Source organism: Thalassophryne amazonica, chromosome 8 (assembly GCF_902500255.1).
Source record: "Thalassophryne amazonica chromosome 8, fThaAma1.1, whole genome shotgun sequence".
NCBI lineage: Eukaryota > Metazoa > Chordata > Actinopteri > Batrachoidiformes > Batrachoididae > Thalassophryne > Thalassophryne amazonica.
The window spans coordinates 49,566,839-49,589,397 of record NC_047110.1 but is presented as its reverse complement, the minus strand read 5'-3'; the positions used below and the strand labels follow the sequence as shown (position 1 = coordinate 49,589,397).

The window sequence follows — 22,559 nt, the reverse complement described above, 5'->3', positions numbered from 1 at the left end:
AGAAGGCCTTTTTTGCAAGCAGACATCTCCCTGAAGAGGTACTGTCCATGAAAAATATGGCCTTTTTAGAGTCATGTTAACACAGATCAACGACCCAAATCCACAATAGTCTCACAGAAACGGTATACAGGTATATACAGTACAGTACATAAAACACACTTAGGAAACATAATAAAGTCTTGTTTTTGAATACTTTCAGTGCAATCAGAGTCATGTATCAGAGGAAAAAAACCTTACATGATGGTCAACTGCAGTGCTTTGTGGCTCATGTTGTTCAAGTAGATTCAAGAGGTTTGGGCACCTAAGAAGTACAACACAGGCCTGCAGTTGTCTCTGCAACTGGTGTATATGCACAGCTGCACACATAAGTTTAAACACACCTTGGCTAAATGCTTTCAAAGTCAATTTTCCCTACTGACTATTTGTGTGTTAAGTCAGTTATAATAGGTACTTAATGTCAACAGAGCTCAAAACTGACCACCCACTTTTTTTTTAAGGACTCCAGTTCTGAAAGTAAAAATCCTATTCATTTTATCCATTGACCTTTCAGAAGAAGAAGAAGAGGTTCTTTATTTATTGTGGGTAGCCAATGAAAGCACTTTAGCAGCAGCTTATTTCCAGAAGGGCCCACGGCACGTCTCTCATTCCTCCCCAGCACATCTGTTCAAGGTGCCAATTGGGAGCTTGGCTGCAATCAGGAAGCAAACGCAGATAACTAGCATCCCAGTCCAACACGCAAACCATTACGCCACCACCTCCCTTCAGAAAGTCCTTATATAAAACACTATAAGCCTTGAACCAAGCCAATCAACTATGAGATGAACTATGACCAAAGATTTGAATTTGATTAAATAAAGGGAAAAAGGCAAAAGTACAAGACTGAGAGCATTATTACTTTTAAACGAGAAGAAACTACTCATCCAACCTTCTTCTTATCTTTGCCATTATCGTACTCTTTATGTTGTTAATAATAGTACATAATGATATTTGCTGTATGTTTTCTAGTTTATGTTGCATGATGACTGCAAGTGACCCTTAATTGGAGTAAATGGCTAAGATGAGTGAGTGAGTGTTTATAGTAAAATATAGCCTGACTGCAGTCATTGTTGGCATTCACCTAACAGCAGCAGCATCTGAGGAACCTTTGGAATTATTGAACAGCCTGCTTGAAGAACCAGTGCCTTGTTGTTTTTAAGAGCAGGAAAAAGAAGAAATGTTGAGTGAACGAGTCCAAAGATCAATTGTTGATTTTCAGCAAGTTTCTTCTAAGCCATCTTGAAAAAGATTTGTGGCACACAATTGTACAGTCAGTCATATAAAAATATAGAAGCTTGGTAACCAAAGAGACTGTACAGCACTGAGAAAAGAGGCCAAATTTAACACACAAGAAGTAACATTTTTTCCCCAAAGGTTCTCCAGAACCTAAGCATCAGAACTAAGGAATCGTTGGAAGAGTTGGATGCATCAGATAGAAATGTGAAATTGTCCACATTTAAGAAAATACTCTATTACATCACAAAAAAAGCTATCAACCAAGGAGGAAGCCATTAATCTGAATGTGATATTTAAAAAGTTCTGGGTTTTGTCAATAAGGGGCTTGGTCCAATTATAAGCTAAAACACAAGCTCCTCAGCAACATTTGACTCGTCATGGCTTAGTGCTTAGCAGTGGTGCCAAAATAAAAGAAAGCTAATGTAAGACACAAACAGTATAGTCAGTCATGTTAAAAAGTTTGGTTACATACATTGACGTAAACATACATACATGTACACGTGCTTATAATTTTACATACCCTGGCAAAATTTTAGATTTTTTTTAGCCAATTTTCAGAGAATATGAATAATAACATAAAACTTTTTTCCCTTCATGGTTAGTCGTGTGAAGCCATTTATTGTCAAACAACTGTGTTTACTCTTTTTCAATCATAATTACAACAGAACCTACCCAAATGACTCTGCCCCCTTTAACATGTCTTTCGTGGTTGTTGTGGATGAGACTCTTTATTTTCTCTGATAGTAAAGCTGCCCATTCATCTTTGCAAAAAGTTTCCAGTTCCTGTAAATTCCTGGGCTGTCTTGCATGAACTGTATGTCTGAGATCTCCCTGAGTGACTCAATGATATTGAGGTCAGGGGACTGAGATAGCCACTCCAGAACCTTCACTTTATTCTGCTGTAGCCAATGACAGATCAACTTGGCCTTGTGTTTTGGATCGTTGTCATGCTGGAACGTCCAAGTACGTCCCACGCACAGCTTCCAGGCTGATGAGTGCAAATATTCCTCCAGTATTTTCTGATTACATGCTGCATTCATCCTGCCATCAATTTCAACCAAGTTTTATGTGTCTTTGTAGCTCACACATCCCCAAAACATCAGCAATCCACCTCCGTGTTTCACAGTAGGAATGGTGTACCACCTTGCATCATAGGCGTTGCTGACTCCTCTCCAAATATAACGTTTATGGTTGTGGCCAAAAAGTTCAATTTTGGTCTTATCACTCCAAATGACTTTATGCTGTTTGGCATATTGTAAGCAGGATACTTTGTGACATTTGCAAAAAAGTATCCTGTTTTTATTCTGGTGACTCAACCATGCAGCCCATTTTTCTTCAAGTGCCTCCTTATTGTGTATCTTGAAACAGCCACACCACTTTGTTTCAGAAAGTCCTGTATTCCTGACTGCAATCATTGATGACTCAAATCTCACCTCCACAGTTGAAGTTATTTGTGGGTTTTCCTTTGCATCCAGAACAATTTTCCTGGCAGTTGTTGCTGAAATTTCTGTTGGTCTAATTGACCGTGGTTTGGTTTCTCTCATTTTCCACTTCTTGATTAGAATCTGAATACTGCTGATTGGCATTCTTAGATCATTGGATATCTTTTTATATCCCTGTCCTGTTTTATACAGTTCAGTTACCTTTTCCCACAAATTCTTTGACAATTGTTTTGCTTTCCCCATGACTAAGAAACATCAGTGCAGCACTGGATGAAAGATGCAAGGGTCTGTCAGGAGCCCAGAAACTCACTGGTACACACACTGATTACAAGCAACCAGATCACAGGTGAGGATAGTTTCCTTTTGTAGCCATTCAAACTGTTTGTGTCAACTTGTGTGCACGTTATCAGGTCAAAATTACCAGGGTATGTAAACTTTTGATCAGGGTCATTTGCGTAGTTTCTTTAGTCATTATGATTAAAAAAGAGTAAACACAGTCATTTGACAGTCAATGGCTTCACACAACACTAACCATGAGTGGAAAATGTTTTGTGTTATCATTCATATTCTCTGAAACATTCTGCCAGAGTATGTAAACTTATGAACACAACTGTATGTTGGTAGGGATTGTTCCTGTGCTTCCAAAAATTCCTGTTGACACTTTCACCAATTCGGTGGTGGCAGGAAGTGGTTTACATTGAGAGTTTTAGCTTGCAGTGTACCATTTCACTCTGTAGTTGTTTAGCTCATAACAGCGTCAACATTGTAACCTAGTACTGGACAAATTAAAATTGTTTTTGACCAGAATAATGATTTGAACCCAAAAATCTCTAAAAATAAATAAATAAATAAAAATAAGGCCCAAGTTTAAAAAAAGCTTAGAGTTCCCACTTAACACACATGATAAAACTGAATATATACAACAGGAGAAAATTGAGTTAGAAAGTTTTTAGCCAAGGTACATCTAAACGTGTTTCCAACTGTACATAAAGCCCTAGGTAGATGTGATGAGAAACATCTAAGAATCTAAGGAAGATTGTTCTGCATTACAAATAACATCTACGCTGGCCATTTGGAACTACTTGAGTACACAGAATGTTTAAATATCTAATATAATGTTTATTTGTGCAATTTGCTATGGGAAGTCTGTTTATTGTAGGCCGACTCACCATAACCGCAAATACCAATGGTCTAGGAATAGCCCCGCTCAGCATACACCTTCCCTGTTGGCTCCTGCACATACTCCTCCACCTTATCCCAATCCTGCACCCAACCTCCATTGAGTTGTGCAGTGGCCCCATAGCTTTTAGCCGGGCCACCCATGGTGCCGTAAGCCTGGGTAATATCACCTGTCTCTTCAGCAAGCTCATCTTCGTCGATGAAGCCACACTTCTCCTCGCTGGTGTCTTCAGGGTCAGCCCATGGCTGTTTCTCACCAGATGCAAAGATGCCATAAAAGATCACTCCTCCATAATGCACGAGGGAAGCTATGAGGAAGACGTACTGCCATTCTTCTCTGGTCTAGAGTAAGAAAACAGTTGCTACCAGGCTGAGATAGTCCATAAATTTGTTGAATTTCTTCTCCTCATAATTTCTTTTCAACATTTTCATCATAGAAAGGACTCACCTTGTTCTTTGTCATGGCTCCGACTATTAGAGGGCAGACCATCCCTGACAGTGTTCCTACACCATTGGATATTCCCATGAGAATGCTGGCATAGCGAGGAGCAATGTCTAAATGATTGACATTGAAACCTACAACAAGGAAAAGTAGAGTCATTTTTTTAATCTAATAAATGGGTACAAATTTGTATTTCAAACTGTGCAAGACCTCAGGATTTTTAGACACTCACCTGATATTGCAAAACCGCTAAAACCCACTGCCAAGACTAAGAAAGAGATGGCCACACCTTTACTGTGAGAGTATCCAACCACCAACAAAAGAGTGGCCTCCATTCCAAACCCTAAAAACAACAGGACCAAAGTAAACCAATGTCCTGATGGGGCATAGTTACTGTACAGCATCAAGCTCAAATCTCACCTCCACAGTTCATGATTTTGCGGACCGTAGTGGTGGACATGATGTTGTGTGTGCGCAGGTAGTCAGCCAGCTGGCCTCCTAAGGGCACGATGATAGTCATAACCAAGTGAGGGAGTGCTGACAGGATCCCAACCTGAGGAACCATCAAAAAGTTTGGCAAACATGGCACCACAAACAACAACAACAACACAAGAGCAATCAGAGATTTCTGACATTTGCCAATCAGGATCCAAATCACCTCCAAAATTCAGTGGAGTCTTCCATGCCCTAATATCTATTTGTGGTGCAAATTTGGTGAGAATCCGTGAACTAGTTTTGAAGTAATCCTTCAAAGCCTATATAAAGGGAACTCTTGATCGAGAATCCGGATCCGGATCACCTCCAAAATTTATTGGAGTCTTCCATGGCCTAATATCTATCTGTGGTGAAAATGTGGTGAGAATCCGTGAAGTCGTTTTGACGTAATCCTTCAAAGTCTATACAAAGTGAAACTTGATCCAGAATCTGGATCCGGATCCAGATCACCTCCAAAATACAAAAATATAAACGCAACACTTTTGGTTTTGCTCCCATTTTGTATGAGATGAACTCAAAGATCTAAAACTTTTTCCACATACACAATATCACCATTTCCCTCAAATATTGTTCACAAACCAGTCTAAATCTGTGATAGTGAGCACTTCTCCTTTGCTGAGATAATCCATCCCACCTCACAGGTGTGCCATATCAAGATGCTGATTAGACACCATGATTAGTGTACAGGTGTGCCTTAGACTGCCCACAATAAAAGGCCACTCTGAAAGGTGCAGTTTTATCACACAGCACAATGCCACAGATGTCGCAAGATTTGAGGGAGCGTGCAGTTGGCATGCTGACAGCAGGAATGTCAACCAGAGCTGTTGCTCATGTATTGAATGTTCATGTCTCTACCATAAGCCGTCTCCAAAGGCGTTTCAGAGAATTTGGCTGTACATCCAACCAGCCTCACAACCGCAGACCACGTGTAACCACACCAGCCCAGGACCTCCACATCCAGCATGTTCACCTCCAAGATCGTCTGAGACCAGCCACTCGGACAGCTGCTGGAACAATCGGTTTGCATAACCAAAGAATTTCTGCACAAACTGTCAGAAACTGTCTCAGGGAAGCTCATCTGCATGCTCGTAGTCCTCATCAGGGTCTCGACCTGGCTCCAGTTCGTCGTCGTAACCGACTTGAGTGGGCAAATGCTCACATTCGCTGGCATTGGGCACATTGGAGAGGTGTTCTCTTCACGGATGATGCAAAGGAGATGTGTTGCACTGCATGAGGCAAATGGTGGTCACACCAGATACTGACTGGTATCCCCCCCCCAATAAAACAAAACTGCACCTTTCAGAGTGGCCTTTTATTGTGGGCAGTCTAAGGCACACCTGTGCACTAATCATGGTGTCTAATCAGCATCTTGATATGGCACACCTGTGAGGTGGGATGGATTATCTCAGCAAAGGAGAAGTGCTCACTATCACAGATTTCGACTGGTTTGTGAACAATATTTGAGGGAATTGGTGATATTGTGTATGTGGAAAAAGTTTTAGATCTTTGAGTTCATCTCATACAAAATGGGAGCAAAACCAAAAGTGTTGCGTTTATATTTTTGTTGAGTATATATTGGCGTTTTCCATGGCCTAATATGTATCTCTGCTGAAAATTTCATTTAAAAAAATCCATGCAGTAGTTTTGATGTAATCTTGCTCACAGTAATCCTTCAAAGCCTATATAAAATGAAACTTCATCCAGAATCCAGATCTAGATCACCTCCAAAATTGAATGGGTTCTTCCATGGTCTAATACCTATGTATGCTGACAATTTCGTCAAAGTCCGTGCAGTAGTTTTGACGTAATCCTGCTAACAGACAGACAAATAAATAAACGCTGATGATTTTATTACGTCTCCGGCGGACGTATAAAACATATTACTTCAGTCTAGGAATAAATCAGCCCCTGACTTCAATTATTATGTGAGCAATAACTCAGATCACATGGTGCCAACCTGCTCCCAGATTACAGCTGCCAAACCAACTTGATTCATGATTCACTTCCTCCATACAGGTCAAAGCCTATGGATGTTGAAGATTAAACAGCTGTGGCACATTTACTGATTCAAGATGAGAAAATATCTTCAGCAGAAATCAGCTGTAAAATTGCTTATCAAAATGATTCATTATGATTCTAAATAACTGTCCACATCATTAAATAGATTTTGTATGTTTATAACGATGTAATCATGAGACACCGCCTGTCAGATCACATAATACTGAGGTATACGCTTTCCACACACCGCAGGGCTGACACACACACATACATACAGACAGACAGACACATTCACATGCTCACTCACACCTGCAGCCAATTTACCAATTCACCTAATGTGCATGTCTTTAGAAGCAGGAGAAAGCCAAGCACCTGGAGGGAACCCACACAAACACAAAGAGAAAATACAAAGTTCACACAGAAAGGACCAGGTCAGAAATGAACCTGAGACCTTCTTGCTGTGAAGGAACAGTGCGAACCACTGTGCCGCCCTCTTTGTGAAAAGAAATGTGGTTTGGTGCCTGCCAAGTGGAAAGGAGTGCTGTTTGCCACAAGCCTTTCCAAAGGTGCTGGCTATAATGGTGGGTGTACTGGCTGTCTCCCATGTCATGTTAATGTGTTGCATAGGAAACAGGAAACCGGATATGGATTTGAGAGCACACACACACACACACCACAAAGGTGTAAAACAACCACTTTCAAGCATAAAATTTTAATTTCTAAATGCAACAAATATGGAATCCCTACTGTAAAAGTCATGATATAGCAGATTTTGTACAATATAAGTCCTTTAAAAAAAAAAAAAAAAAGCAAAATCATTCCAGTGTCATGAACATTCCATTTACATTTGATCATTACAAAAGCAAATTTCTTGATTTCCAGTGAACTTGAACATAAACTGATTTATTCATTTATTTCAAGACAATTCTAATGTGCAACTGAAAGGGAAACGCTGCATTAAAAAGGATATTTTAAAAACAAACAGCAGGCACTGTGAGAGCTTTTTTTTGTTCTTTACCTTGCTAATTTCGAAGCCAAACACCTCTTCAAAGTACGCAGGCTGACTGATGAGGAGCAGATAAAAGGTCCAGCTCCTGCAGAAATTGGCCACAATGATTGCATAGACAGGCATGGAAGAAAAGAATTTTCTCCAGGGAGTCTTGAATTTCTGTTTGAGCAAAATGTAAAATTATAAACTCAACTGAATGTGGTTATGAGCCACATTAAAACATAGTATGAGATGTCACCTCAGCTGCACCCATCAGCTGGGCAGTTTCCCCGATGCTCTCTTCAATGTAACGTCGTTCCTCTTCGCTGATGGTTGGATGCTCGGCTGGACTCTGATAGGACACCAAGATCCAGAACATGTACCAAAAGATACCAAAGCATCCTGCAGAGATCATCACAGGGATCACCCCTATAAGTCTCTATAAATCCAGACAGGCCAACAGCAAACCACAAGACAGGAAATAATCCAAATCCAGCTCCAAAGTAGAACCTGTCACAACAGGACAAGCTTTTATAGCATGTCTGTGTGTATCCAGACATGGAGCAGACAGGTATATGTCATATTACATAAGCAAAAAAAAATGTTTTTTTTTTTTTTGATCTGGTACAGCAACGTCAACAAAATTATACAGTATGCTCTTTTAATTTAGAACTTAAAAGTTGATGACAAATCTGTTTTGTTCCTGTCTATTCCCATCTTGCATTTTACATTCCTATAGGTTTTAGATAAGCCTAGGAATTTGGCTTCACTCCGAGAGTTAAAATGGAAGAATATAGAATTTAAAAATTCTACAATTCAGTGTGCATACGGCACATCCAGAAAGTATTCACAGCACTTCACTTTTTCCACATTTTTAATGCAAGATCCTTATTCCAAATAGTGTAAATTCACCCCCCCCAAAAAAAAAAATTTCTATTTGCAACACCCCATAATGACTAAGAAATCACATGTACATAAGTATTCACACCCTTTGCTCAATACTTTGTTGATGCACCCAATTGGCAGCAATTTCTTAATAACATTTACATTTACTTTAATGGACTACCCAGCAGTGGGGAATAAGTTTCATTACAGTAGAAGTCTTTCTGAAAGCGCTGTAACTAGGTTTAAGGATATGATTCCTTCTTTATGTTCTTCAATGCCATATACCAACACAGAGCAGAGTAGCTACCTAAACTCTGTGAGTGAGATAGATTATCTTGTCAATAGCTTTACATCCTCATTGAGCACAACTTTGGATGCTGTAGCTCCTCTGAAAAAGAGAGCCTTAAATCAAAAGTGCCTGACTCCATGGTATAACCCACAAACTGGCAGCTTAAAGCAGATAACCCGTAAGCTGAAGAGGAAATGGCGTCTCACTAATTTAGATGATCTTCATTTAGCCTGGAAAAAGAGTCTGTTGCTCCATAAAAAAGCCCTCCGTAAAGCTAGGACATCTTACTATTCATCACTAATTGAAGAAAATAAGAACAACCCCAGGTTTCCTTTCAGCACTGTAGCCAGGCTGACAAAGAGTCAGAGCTGTATTGAGCCGAGTATTCCTTTAACTTTAACTAGTAATGACTTCATGACTTTCTTTGCAAATAAAATTTTAACTATTAGAGAAAAAATTATTCATAACCATCCCAAAGACATATCTTTATGTTCGACTGCTTTCAGTAATGCTGGTATTTGGTTAGACTCTTTCTCTCCGATTGTTCTGTCTGAGTTACTTTCATTAGTCACTTCCTCCAAACCATCAACATGTCTATTAGACCCCATTCCTACCAGGCTGCTCAAGGAAGCCCTACCGTTAATTAATGCTTTGATCTTAAATATGATCAATCTATCTTTATTAGTTGGCTATGTACCACAGGCTTTTAAGGTGGCAGTAATTAAACCATTACTTAAAAAGCCATCACTTGACCCAGCTATCTTAGCTAATTATAGGCCAATCTCCAACCTTCCTTTTCTCTCAAAAATTCTTGAAAGGGTAGTTGTAAAACAGCTAACTGATCATCTGCAGAGGAATGGTCTATTTGAAGAGTTTCAGTCAGGTTTCAGAATTCATCATAGTACAGAAACAGCATTAGTGAAGGTTACAAATGATCTTCTTATGGCCTCAGACAGTGGACTCATGTCGGTGCTCATCCTGTTAGACCTCAGTGCAGCTTTTGATAGTGTTGACCATAAAATTTTATTACAGAGATTAGAGCATGCCACAGGTATTAAAAGCACTGCGCTGCAGTGGTTTGAATCATATTTATCTAATAGATTACAATTTGTTCATGTAAATGGGGAGTCTTCTTCACGGACTAAGGTTAATTATGGAGTTCCACAAGGTTCTGTGCTAGGACCGATTTTGTTCACTTTATACATGCTTCCCTTAGGCAGTATTATTAGAAAGCATTGCTTAAATTTTCGTTGTTACCCAGATGATACCCAGCTTTATCTATCCATGAAGCCAGAGGACACACACCAATTAGTTAAACTGCAGGAATGTCTTTCAGACATAAAGACATGGATGACCTCTAATTTCCTGCTTTTAAATTCAGATAAAACTGAAGTTATTGTACTTGGCCCCACAAATCTTAGAAACATGGTGTCTAACCAGATCCTTACTCTGGATGGCATTACCCTGACCTCCAGTAATACTGTGAGAAATCAAGGAGTCATTTTTGATCAGGATATGTCCTTCAATGCGCATATTAAGCAAATATGTAGGACTGCTTTTTTTGCATTTGCGCAATATCTCTAAAATTAGAAAGGTCTTGTCTCAGAGTGATGCTGAAAAGCTAATTCATGCATTTATTTCTTCTAGGCTGGACTATTGTAATTCATTATTATCAGGTTGTCCTAAAAGTTCCCTGAAAAGCCTTCAATTAATTCAAAATGCTGCAGCTAGAGTACTGACAGGGACTAGAAGGAGAGAGCATATTTCACCCATATTGGCTTCTCTTCATTAGGCTCCCTGTTAATTCTAGAATAGAATTTAAAATTCTTCTTCTTACTTATAAGGTTTTGAATAATCAGGTCCCATCATATCTTAGGAACCTCATAGTTACCATATCACCTCAATAGAGCGCTTCGCTCTCAGACTGCAGGCTTACTTGTAGTTCCTAGGGTTTGTAAGAGTAGAATGGGAGGCAGAGCCTTCAGCTTTCAGGCTCCTCTCCTGTGGAACCAGCTCCCAATTCGGATTAGGGAGACAGACACCCTCTCTACTTTTAAGATTAAGCTTAAAACTTTCCTTTTTGAAAAAGCTTATAGTTATGGCTGGATCAGGTGACCCTGAACCATCCCTTAGTTATGCTGCTATAGACTTAGACTGCTGGGGGGTTTCCCATGATGCACCCAGTGTTTCTTTTTATTCACCTCTTTTTGCTCTGTATGCACCACTCTGCTTTTAATCATTGGTGATTGATCTCTGCTCTCTTCCACGGCATGTCTTTTTCCTGATTCTCTTCCCTCAGCCCCAACCAGTCCCAGCAGAAGACTGCCCCTCCCTGAGCCTGGTTCTGCTGGAGGTTTCTTCCTGTTAAAAGGGAGTTTTTCCTTCCCACTGTCGTCAAGTGCTTGCTCGTAGGGGGGTCGTTTGACCGTTGGGGTTTTTCTGTAATTATTGTATGGCTTTTGCCTTACAATATAAAGTGCCTTGGGGCGACTGTTTGTTGTGATTTGGCGCTATATAAATAAAACTGATTTGATTTGATTGGATTTGAATTACAGCCTCAAGTCTTCTTGAATATGATGCCACAAGCTTGGTGTACCTATCTTTGGACAGTTTTGCCCATTCCTCTTTGCAGCACCTCTTAAGCTCCATCAGGTCAGATGGAGTCTCGGTGCACAGCCATTTTCAGATCTCTCCAGAAATGTTCAGCTGGATTCAGGTCTGGCTCTGGCTGGACCACTCAAGGACATTCACAGAGTTGTCTCCTCTCTTCTCCAGAGCTGTTCTCCTCTCTCCACAGAGGAATGCTGGAGCTCTGACAGAGTGACCATTGGGTTCTTGGTCACCTCCCGGACAAAGGCCCTTCTCCCCTGATCACTGTGTTTAGACAGGCGGCCAGCTCTAGGAAGAGTCCTGGTGGATCTGAACTTCTTCCATTTACAGATGATGGAGGCCACTGTGCTCATTGGGACCTTCAAAGCAGCAGAAAAGATTCTGTACCCTTCCCCAGATTTGTGCCTTGAGACAATCCTGTCTCAGAGGTCTACAGACAATTCCTTTGACTTCATGCTTGGTTTGTGCTCTGACATGCACTGTCAACTGTGGGACCTTATACAGCTGTGTGTCTTTCCAAATCATGTCCAATCAACTGAATTTACCCCAGGTGGACTCCAATGAAGCTATCGAAACATCTCAAGGATGATCAGTGGAAACAGGATGCACCTGAGCTCAATTTTGAGCTTCATGGCCAAACCTATGAATAGTTATGTACATGTGATTTCTTAGTTGTTTTATTTTTAATAAATTTGCAAAAATCTCAAAGAAAAACTTTTTCACATTGTCATTATGGGGTATTGTGTGGAGAATTTTGAGGATTTTATTTAATCTATTTTGGAATAAGGCTGTAACATAAAAAAATGTGGGAAACTTGCAGTAATCTGAATACTTTATGGATGTACTGTATGTTGATGGACCTCCACACCAGAACAAACAAACCAAAAAATGTCCATTTTGATATTTTTGAAGGTCACAATGAAAGTCAAGGTCAAATGTGTTTTTTTCTGTATCATATATACACAAGCTATCACATGCTTTGAGCTCTGTGTTGAAATCATTTAAAGTGTTTGGTACAGTACAGTACAGGTACAGTGTACAGGTATTGCATGACTGCAATATCTACTCCAGTGGACTTTGTAGCTCTGGGATTGTAATAATAACATTGCAGGATATCAGTGATACGCACCATAAACATAGAAGACAGATGACCACCCCGTGTACTGGACTAAGATCCCGGCCAGAGGCATGGCTATCACTGCACCAGCATAGGATCCTGAACAGAATATGTTGATGTCAAAATCTGAGCAAATCTTCAGGTAATATTTTTATTCAAAGAGCAGCACCGTGAAGCCATGACACATTTACATGACACTCATTTACATGCATTTTACAACTACAGCCCTTCTTTTCAGCTGAATTATTAATACTATAATGAGTCCATCTTGCATTTTTGCCTAAACAGGTCATATTATACACATTTTCAGTAAGCCAGAATAGGCAGACAAGTACCCAGGTACTGAGTCAATACATACTCAAAAAAAATCCCATTTTTAGGCTGCTAAGAAATTATAGGTTTCTGTGCCTGTACCTTTATTTGGAAAAGAACTGCTACTTGCCAGTTCTCTCTCTCTCTCTCTCTCTCTCTCTGTCTGTCTCTCTGTCTCTCTCTCTCTCTCTCTCTCTCTCTCTCTCTCTCTCTCTCTCTCTCTCTCTCTCTCTCTCTCTCTCTCTCTCCTCTCTCTCTCTCTCTCTCTCTCATAGTCATACACAAGCTCCAAAGTCAGGTGCTGAAAAATGACAACAATGCAGAAGTGCCACATTTTGCATTTCCTTGAAGGCCGCTTGGACTGGCTCCAAAAGCAGTCACTCCTCATAGAACCCCATTTAACATCTCCAACTTTACAGCAGAAATAAATGTGTTTAGTAAAGTGTTTTTAAAAAATGGTGTGATGGCTAGTTTCCCCTTTATGATACCTGTACAGGGGGTGATTTATTATTATTATTATTACTCAGGTTAATCTACTTTAAGTTATGAATAATTAGGTGTGGGGTCGTTTTGAGTGACAGCTGTGTGCTGGCAAGCTGAGGTCAGGGTCCCACTAGCATTGGCTGCTAACTGCTGTACTCTTGCCTATGTTTGTACTTTCTGAAAATTTTATTGACAGTATCTGAGCAAATATGGCTTGCTGTGTGGTTAATTGTACAAATGGACCATCTAAATAGTCTGTGCTACAGTATTTCTGTTGATCAAAATGTTAATATTATTTATTTTATATATTAGCACTATTAGTACACATTTTCAGATAAAAAGAACTGAGTGAAGTTATATTTACTTTTCACACTTACTGGGGCATTAAGACGGCCATCATTTTTAATACTTGCACCCTGAGTCACCCATTATGAAAACCACCACCCAGTCTGGAAATAGTATGCTTTATTAAAACACCCAAACCAAACTGTTAAACTGATAGCTTCAGCTTGTTTATCAACTCTGAGATTGAGGGACATGTTTGGGCTACATTCTTCCCTCAGAGGTCATGCCAATCTTACACCCACTGCACCTCTTTACCCACTTATAGGTTCGCTGGGAATTAGGTGGTCAGACACTGTCCAAATAGTGACAGTTGGAACCACCCCATTCTATCTTCACTTCAGCTCTTCAGAAAATCTACAGGTAATGTTACAGAGAGTTTGTCCAGTTTATGTACAGTCTATGATCACACAGAGTACCAACTGGCTGAGTGGGCGTGCCTTATAGAGCAAGCAGAAGTCCTAATTTAGACTTCTGTGACATATGTCACAGAAGTCTAAAACAATCCATTTCAGACCAGAATTTAAATTCTAATATGGATACTACTGAATGCACAGTTGTAAAACTGTGAAAGTCTGTTTGTTTAACATAAATCACAATGGTATTTAATTGTACAAAATGAATATAAACTGATATTGTACAATATGACCCCTTTAAACTTGACTGTCTCGAGGTAGACTATTTACCACAAAAGGAGATAGTTGCCAGACGACTTCTCTCCAGCGGTGGAGCCCATTTACTCCATATTCCATGACAGGCCGGATAAGTCACACCCTAATAGTCACAATCAATATTAGTCTACAATTTCAATAAATTATCTGTACAACAAAGAAGCATTACATTATACTAACTTTGATATGGTTTTTCTGTGTGAAGTGGCAGATAAGCTGCATGTGTGCACACAAACTGTTCCATTTGTTCCATTCAAATCCAACAAATTTCACATCTTTCAGTCAATACAATTTCTTATTATCTGTTCTTGTTTCAAAAGACACAGAAGATAAATAGCAAACTGACATGTGTTCTAGCTGACCTTTCTAATAGAGACTAATGGATGAGGTGTGAGTCGGGACAAATTCAAGCTGACTACTGGGTTTATGAGGTGGAAAAAACTGAATTGCTCCCATTAAATCTTCATTACACACTAAGTGGCATACAATAAACTATTGATAGACACAAATTGCTCAGCCTTGCTGTGGTAGACACCCTGAAATGCTAATGTTTAATTTGCAGTAATAAGTCGATGTGTGCACAACACAGGCGGCTCTTCGCCAATGGTCAGGAGCTTCTATTGAAACCAGTGAATGCAGAAAATAAAGTAACAAAGGAGAACGACCTTCAGTCTCATAATAGTGTCTTTCTAAAATCTGTGGCTATTGAGCAGTGAGAGCAGCCTGCATCACGTGTTTTTTTTTTAATCTTTTGTTTGATGTGTTTCCATTTAAAATGCTTCGTGCTCTTCACATTTTTGTTTGTGAAATGAATGAAGTGTCTTCACATTTTCCATGACAAGCAGTTTCAAAACATCATCTTGATAATGAGGCTTTATAGTTGAGTCTTTTAAAGGTCATCTGAGGTGCAAATTGTGTATCAGTACCTCCACCAGCCCTTGCAATATCCTCACAAAGATGACGCATCCGTAGTGCACTCGGGCGGCGGAGGGAATGAACATGTTGAGAGTAGATGTCAGCACGATGGCAGCACCAAAAACTCTGGATAAACATTGTGTTGAGATTAATTATCTGAATGGTTTTGAAAGGATTGTCAGAAGTGTGGACAGAGATCGGTGCATGGTTAGAAAACGGCTTGGGCATGGTGAGAATAAAATCTCTTTCATAATTAAAATAAACACACATCACGGACAGAAAATGCAACAAATGGGTGTGAATGCAAACAGGCAGTTATTCAGAGAAGATAGCAGGTGTTTGCACCCAAAGGCATCACTGGGGCTCAGCTGAAGTGGCACGGTGAAGTTCTTGTAAGATTTGCCAAAGTCCAGCACCATCTTGTCTGTGGACCATCTTGGGGTCCACAGACACTACTTTGGCCAAGGGCTGTGAAAGGATCTTGAACCTAGTGTGCATCTTCTGAAGGTGGGATGACAACAGAGTGTCTGGAGGAAACTCATGCAGACATAGGGCCACATCCACTATACCATGCAACCTCCCTGGGTCCTGACAACCAATCCACCTCATCCTCTTGAAAGTAACCATCTATCTGCTGAAGCTAAGTGAACCATGGATGTCCCCTTGGCCTTCCCCAGCTGCTGCAGTCCTCAGTATATGAGGTACCCACATGATGGCTCATGCACAGAGAAATGGTCTACATGGCCAAAATGTTGTAGCTGATGTTCCCCCACAATGGAAGTGTCATTCCTCAACTGAGTCTCCCTAGGTAACCGTTCCTTTGATATAAAGTCATTTGAGTGGTACCCAAAGGATTTATTAGGCCTGTACATATATATATATATATATATATATATATATATATATATATAATATATATATATATATATATATATATATATATATATATATATATATATATATATATATATATGGAGGCGGGGTACACCCCGCCTCACATCCCTTGACTGCTGGGACAGGCTCCAGCCCCCCGTGACCCTCAATTGGAGTAAGCGGTTGAAGATGAGTGAATTGTTTCAATTTGTTGTTATGATACTTTTGAAACAGTGAATCATTTTATGAAACAGTTGTTTCATTAATATTTAGGACATTTTACAAGACAGCAGTTATTTCAGCTTGTGTTGTGACCTTTTTGAAACAAATTGTTTTATAAAAGTATTGTTTCATTAATGTTTAGGGCATCTTACAATAGAGTGTTATTTTGAAAGTAATTGATTATGGCCCCTTCACACATAGTGCGTAGTTTGGAAAGCGTTTGGGCGAAAATGGCGAAACAGCACGAAACAGTTCGAAATTAGCGCATGAAACATCGCGCCCAAAACATTGCACCCGAAACATTGCACCGATGGGCAGGTGTGCACAAACCTGGTGTGAGAGTTCATGTGTGCGCCGGTGTCTGTCAAGCATTAACAGTGGCAGGTGCAGCACATGGTGCCAGTTATGTGGAATAAATAAAAAAATAAAAAAAACGGCCGGTACCTGTGGGACCTCATTGCACCGCTTATGTGGAATATTTTTAAAAAAAAGAAAAAAACACACCATCCGGGACGTGGTGATGACTCATGGTCACAGACATACAGTCATGAAATGACATGAATGAGAAGCAGTGTGTTCTGATCATGTCCACATCTACTGATCAGGTGTGTCCAGTCAGCCATGTGCATGTTCTGCCCGACATGCGTGTCTTATGGACGGCGTGCCACAGCACAGACACCGCATCATGTAGAACAGAGCTCACGTGGGCGACGTGACGGTCAGATCGCCCACTGCGTGTTCTGATCTGACGGTCCGTTTCAACCTGGGGGGCTGTCAGTGTCCACTCCGTGCACGCGCTCACATGCTGCAGCTTGTTGCCACCACGGCGATATGTTTTTATTTATGTCCACATAAATACAGCAATCAGACACACGTGCCTCACAGTGGACAGTTGTTAGTCCATGACTGTCCAAACACAGTAGGTGTTGTGTAGCTGGAATGTCCAGAATGACAGATCACCACAGCTGCTTTTGTCGGAAGCCACACCTCCCGTGAGTGGAGCGCACACACCCACGTGTCAGTGTGTGTGTTTGCAAAGTCACACTCATGGGGAACTTAGACAAATTTCACAGCAGTACGACAGTGGTTGTCTGCTGACTGTTGTTGTGTGAAGAGTGCAACTAGCCACACATTTTGTAAGTGCCATGCGAGTGGTGTTTGATGTTCGTGCGTGTCACCTGGAATTTGGCCGGCGCCTGCCTCGAGAGGGTGCAATGGGTTCGCACAGCTCACACTTTGTCTTTCAGGCCCTTGTGTGTGGAAATAGTTGTAGCAACAGGTGTACGAGGCGTTGGAGGCAGGGACGACATTACACGGTTTGCACATGATTCCTGCGTCATGCGCACTAAGTGTGCACTTCGTCCAAACTTCGCACTGTGTGAAGGGGCCCTTAAATTTGTGTTTTAAGAATTTGTACCCCAGTAAATTCTTTCTGAACCAACTGTTTCATTTACTGTGTTGACCATTTCAAAAAAGTTAGATGTTTTCTGAAGAAAATCTTTGATTTTGAGGGAGGGTTTTTTTTACCGTTTCAAAACAGCTGATCCTATTCTAAAGGGTTGTTTCAGTTAGTTTTTCAACCATTTGAAAGCAGTGAATTGTTTTCTGAAAAATATTTTCATGTACTGTTTGAAACATTAAAAAACTGACAGTAAATTAGTTTTCTGAAACAATTGCTTTATTTATTTGAATCAGTTTTGGCAATTGTTTATTTTTAGCTTTTTGAGCTTTTCAAACTAGTAGATCTTTTTTAAGCACTTAGCTAATTTCTTTAAAATCATAAAATGTTTTGTGTTGGGGGGGGGTGTTCAACCCTGAAACTACCCCCTTAGCTCCGCCTGTGCTCCCAGTTATTAGTGGACTTTGGCTGGTTGCCCTGCAACATAAAGGATTAGTCATGGTTGTCCCATGGGAGCTCATTAACATGAAGGAGGCGCCCGGGGGGCATGACTGAAGTCCCCCGTTTATCAGCTGTAGTACGTCAGCCTTCCTTCTCCATGACACATATGACGCAAAGGTTTCAGCTATGAAGTAGAAAAAACCAGCAAGAATTATGTTCAAACATATCTCCCATTGTCTCTACCTGAATTGTTTTGAGAAAGCACTGAGTAAAATTACCTGTTAGCAGCGAGTCGTGATGAAATGTACCCTCCTGGAATTTGAGTGATGATGTAGCCCCAAAAGAAGGATCCATGAATCATTCCCACGGTCTCTGGGTCCCAGTTGAATTTCGCTTTCTTTAAAAATACACAAAAATAATGACATTTTCATGCTATTTAGAAAGACAAAATGAAAAGGGGGAAAAAGAAATGGAGCACTCAGAGAGGGCATACCTCTGTCAAAACATGTAGGACTTTGTGACATCACAAGGCAAGTTGAGATTTAAGCAAGAATTGTGAGTTTCACCAGCATGTGTTTAGATCTTTTTCATAAAGTTGGCTCTTTCAAAAGCAGGAAAGTTATCAAATGAAAGCAGAGAGCTTTAAAAAAAAAAACTCACATCATCTATTAAAAAAAAACAAATGAAAAAAGGAGGTGCTCTCAAAGAGGGCACAGCTCTGTGAGGATATTATTACCTCAGCTACCCCCCCAAAAAAGCTTGATTTTGTAAGCCCTTCTGACAACAATCCACCTGATATCAGTTATGTGTTTGATGGCAGTTTGAAAGATGAAGCTTGAAGTCGGATTTACATCATGATCTCCACCCCTTCAAGCTGTATGAAGCTGGAGAACATGGGTGATGGATGTAAGCCATCAGCCCAATCTCATGGCAGTTCGTGATGGCATTACAAAAAGTAAATTCATGTATGGTTCGTGATACAATCACGAAAATAGGGGTGCTTTTCGTGACGCAAAGCGCGAATTGATTTCGTGATGGAGGCACGAAATGATGGGTGATGAGGAGTTATTGTTACGGTTATGGTATAAGGGGGAGGATTATAAACAGCAAAATATTTCTGTGTAGGCTCTCAGTTGTCCATGGTTTCCATAGTAGAGAAGCTTGAATCTTCGACTGGACTTCGTGTCAAGCAACCCAGTCCAGTCGAAGATTCAAGGTTCTCTACTAAACAGCAAAACAGAAAAAAAAAAAAAAAAAAATACCGCTTCAAGAAAATGGGGCTGTAATGGGGGGGGGGGGGGGGGGGGGGCTGGCCGTTTTATAAAAACACTCACTTTTCAATTTATTCAAAGCATAGCAGAGAATACACTCGTCAGGTTTTAAAACCTAAAAATACTTTTTATCATGTTGATTGTGACGTCATACCCTGACCTCAGGCCCGACAGAACCTTCTACAGGAAGCATTTATTTTATTTTATTTTCCCCAGTGACTGATGATCAAACAGCATAAAGCCACAATTCTGAGTGTCAATATAGATATTTGCGATGTTGTCATTTCTGGTCGTGATGAAACACCAGGAAATTGTTAAAAAAAAAAAAAAAAAAAAAAGGAGAATGACAAAAGAAAAGATTTAACCTGATCTGCCTCAAAACTTATCAAGAACTGTTTCTGTGCTTTTTTCGATCCCCCACACTGGCAGACACGAGCAATCGCACCGACAACCACTGATTAGGCTTATCAACAAATAACCTCAAGCAATTAATAATAAAATAATAATAAAAAACATATACTGCGAGCAAAATGGCAGTAAAATACTTTCAAACCAGCAACAATATAACAACCTGTGACATCACAGTGACGCACATAAAGACAAAGCATATATTTTTTTTAAAGACAGTGATTTAAAATAGCAATCCACGTCAGATTGCTTACGTCACTCACACCTACGCCGCCGATTTAACCACTAATCGATCAGCTCTGGCCAACAGGCGTGGTCATGAGTAGAGGAGGGGGCGGGGCTTGCGCGCACCTCTTTGATGATGATCTTGCCGTTCTGATGGATCGTGCTGTTGTTCACCATGCTGACGATGGCCACGCCCAGATTACAGCGGATGCCGAAGGAGATGCAGAAGCCGATCCCGCTCAGCATGGCGATGATGTAGCGGCGCGGTAGGCCGAAGCACGTGCAGTCACAGAGGGGGGCCCTCCGCTCCTGCTCCGCCCGGGGCCTCCCGTCCTCCGTCAGCTCGATGGCCTCACCTGTTTGCTGCCGCTTCTCCAGCCTCCTGCACAACACATCGCAGCCCAGACCACATTTGGATCACTGAACCCGTGCACATTTTACACACAATTAATATGCAGCGGATCATATGTAAAATAATAGTTCAGCACAATTAAAATGCTTCTTTGATTTAAAAAGTAAAACTCCGCTTCCACTCTGGTGTTTCAGGTTTTGTCTTGCTTTTCATTTTCATTTCGTGCAGGGTATGCCAAAGCATGTGAAAGGTTGTTTCAGAGTTTTTTTTTTTTTTTTTTTTTTTTTTTCTTTCTCTCTCTCATCCTCTGCAGGATTTTTCTATATTTGTGTTAAAGAAAAGGCTCGTTGGCAAACAGGGAGATAATGACCTTCATACCGCATTGCAGCAGCAGCATCTTTATCACCAGTATCGCTGTTTTCCACTCTGTTTAATATTATTTTATCGTTAACTCCCATAAACGCGTCTCCGTTTTCGTGCGTATACGTTTGGATTTTGCTCATCAAAATTAAAAACGAATTTTCAAATGATCCCTTAAAGTGCAGGCCTCATCCAGTAAAACAGATTTTTCCCACCCTCTGGCTTTGAGTCACGTTTCTGCAGCTTGATATCAAATGTTTTATCTCTAAATGCAGCACACGTTTTCCCCAAAATAATACTAAAATGTGCTTTAAAATTTCTGATTCTTTTAATATCGCAAATATTGCGTCTTATTGTTCGATTGTAATGAATTTTGGCACTTTAGTGGCATAATAAAAATGTTAAATTATTGAAAGGCCTATTGTTTCTTATTTGTAATACCCCCAAAATATATAGATGGATGGGTAAAGTAATAGATGTTCTCCGACCTTGTGTCACGACTCGTGCTGTTTCATTAATTATTTAAAAAAAACACCCACAGCTGCTTGTGGAGGGGCTCATCCTCCAGGGAAATATCTGATCCTTAAATATTCGGGCACACAACTGAGATTTTCAGGATCCTGTTCATAATTTAGCTCATAAAAAAGACGTTTCCCTCCCGGATTCTATTTTAATGCGGGGATGAGCATATTTAAGACCTGAATATTTTACGCGCGCTGTTAACAAATGGTTATTTTTACACTTTATCTGATTTCGTAATATTGCGAAGTTAAGACGCATAAAAATGGTGAAGACTTACCTGTACAGACTCCCGAGGGCCTTTCCTGCGAGGTGTTTTAGTCCCTCTTTAGTGGAAGGAAAGGCTTTCTCCTTTTCCGCCTCCATTTCACAATTATTTCAGTGTTCTATAATACTACAACAAACAGGCGCACATTACTGTCGATCATATTGCTATAATACTAATCCGGATAACGTCCCTCGTTCTTTGAGTCCGGTGATCCAAAAAGATGAGCGGAGAGCTGGAGAAAAGGAGGAACACGTTCAGTCTGAAAGCGCTGTTTTCTCCTTCACAAAACAGCAGTGGAATAAAGCTGCGTTTGTTTTGCGCACTGTTAATCCGTGCCGGGCCATTTTAAGATCCAGTCGGCGATAAAAATGAATAAATAAATAAATAAAATAAAATATAAAAAAGGAAGAAGTTGGATATTTTAAAACAAAAATTCTATGGGCGTGAATTCGAAGAGCTCCGGTCTGAGGTGAGGTGAGGATCTCCGGCTGCAGGAGGTTTCAGCACCGCGGACAGCGCACATCTCATCCACCTGTCAGCAGCCCCGCCCTCACTCCTCTTCCATCCCATAATTCAATTATGGCACAGTGCATGATCAAGGCGAAGATTGCATAACCTCTCGTCAGTTATGACTGATCCAACCAAGAGAAAAGGCTTCAGGGTGACATCACTGACAAATGGCTGCAGGATTAACAATAAAAAGTAACAATAAAATTTTTAAAAAGCACGTTAATCGAAGTCGAAACAAGGTGTTATAGCCTAAAGCAGACTGTAGATCAGT

The 22,559-nt window shown here is 40.4% G+C and overlaps 1 protein-coding gene across 1 annotated transcript; it reads right to left on the bottom strand.

The window, feature by feature from the left end:
• Window positions 1-3,600: 3,600 nt before the first annotated feature.
• On the bottom strand, window positions 3,601-22,195 carry LOC117515557 (vesicular glutamate transporter 2.1-like). Its single transcript, XM_034176169.1, has 12 exons — window positions 21,791-22,195; window positions 20,406-20,661; window positions 18,654-18,772; window positions 15,452-15,566; window positions 14,541-14,628; window positions 12,730-12,816; window positions 8,076-8,218; window positions 7,847-7,996; window positions 4,756-4,888; window positions 4,568-4,678; window positions 4,342-4,469; window positions 3,601-4,235 (listed from the first exon to the last, which is right to left on the bottom strand). The coding sequence occupies exons 1-12, from the start codon at window positions 21,874-21,876 to the stop codon at window positions 3,906-3,908; spliced, it is 1,746 nt and encodes a 581-aa protein (XP_034032060.1). The 5' UTR covers window positions 21,877-22,195; the 3' UTR covers window positions 3,601-3,905.
• Between the last annotated feature and the right edge of the window lie 364 nt (window positions 22,196-22,559).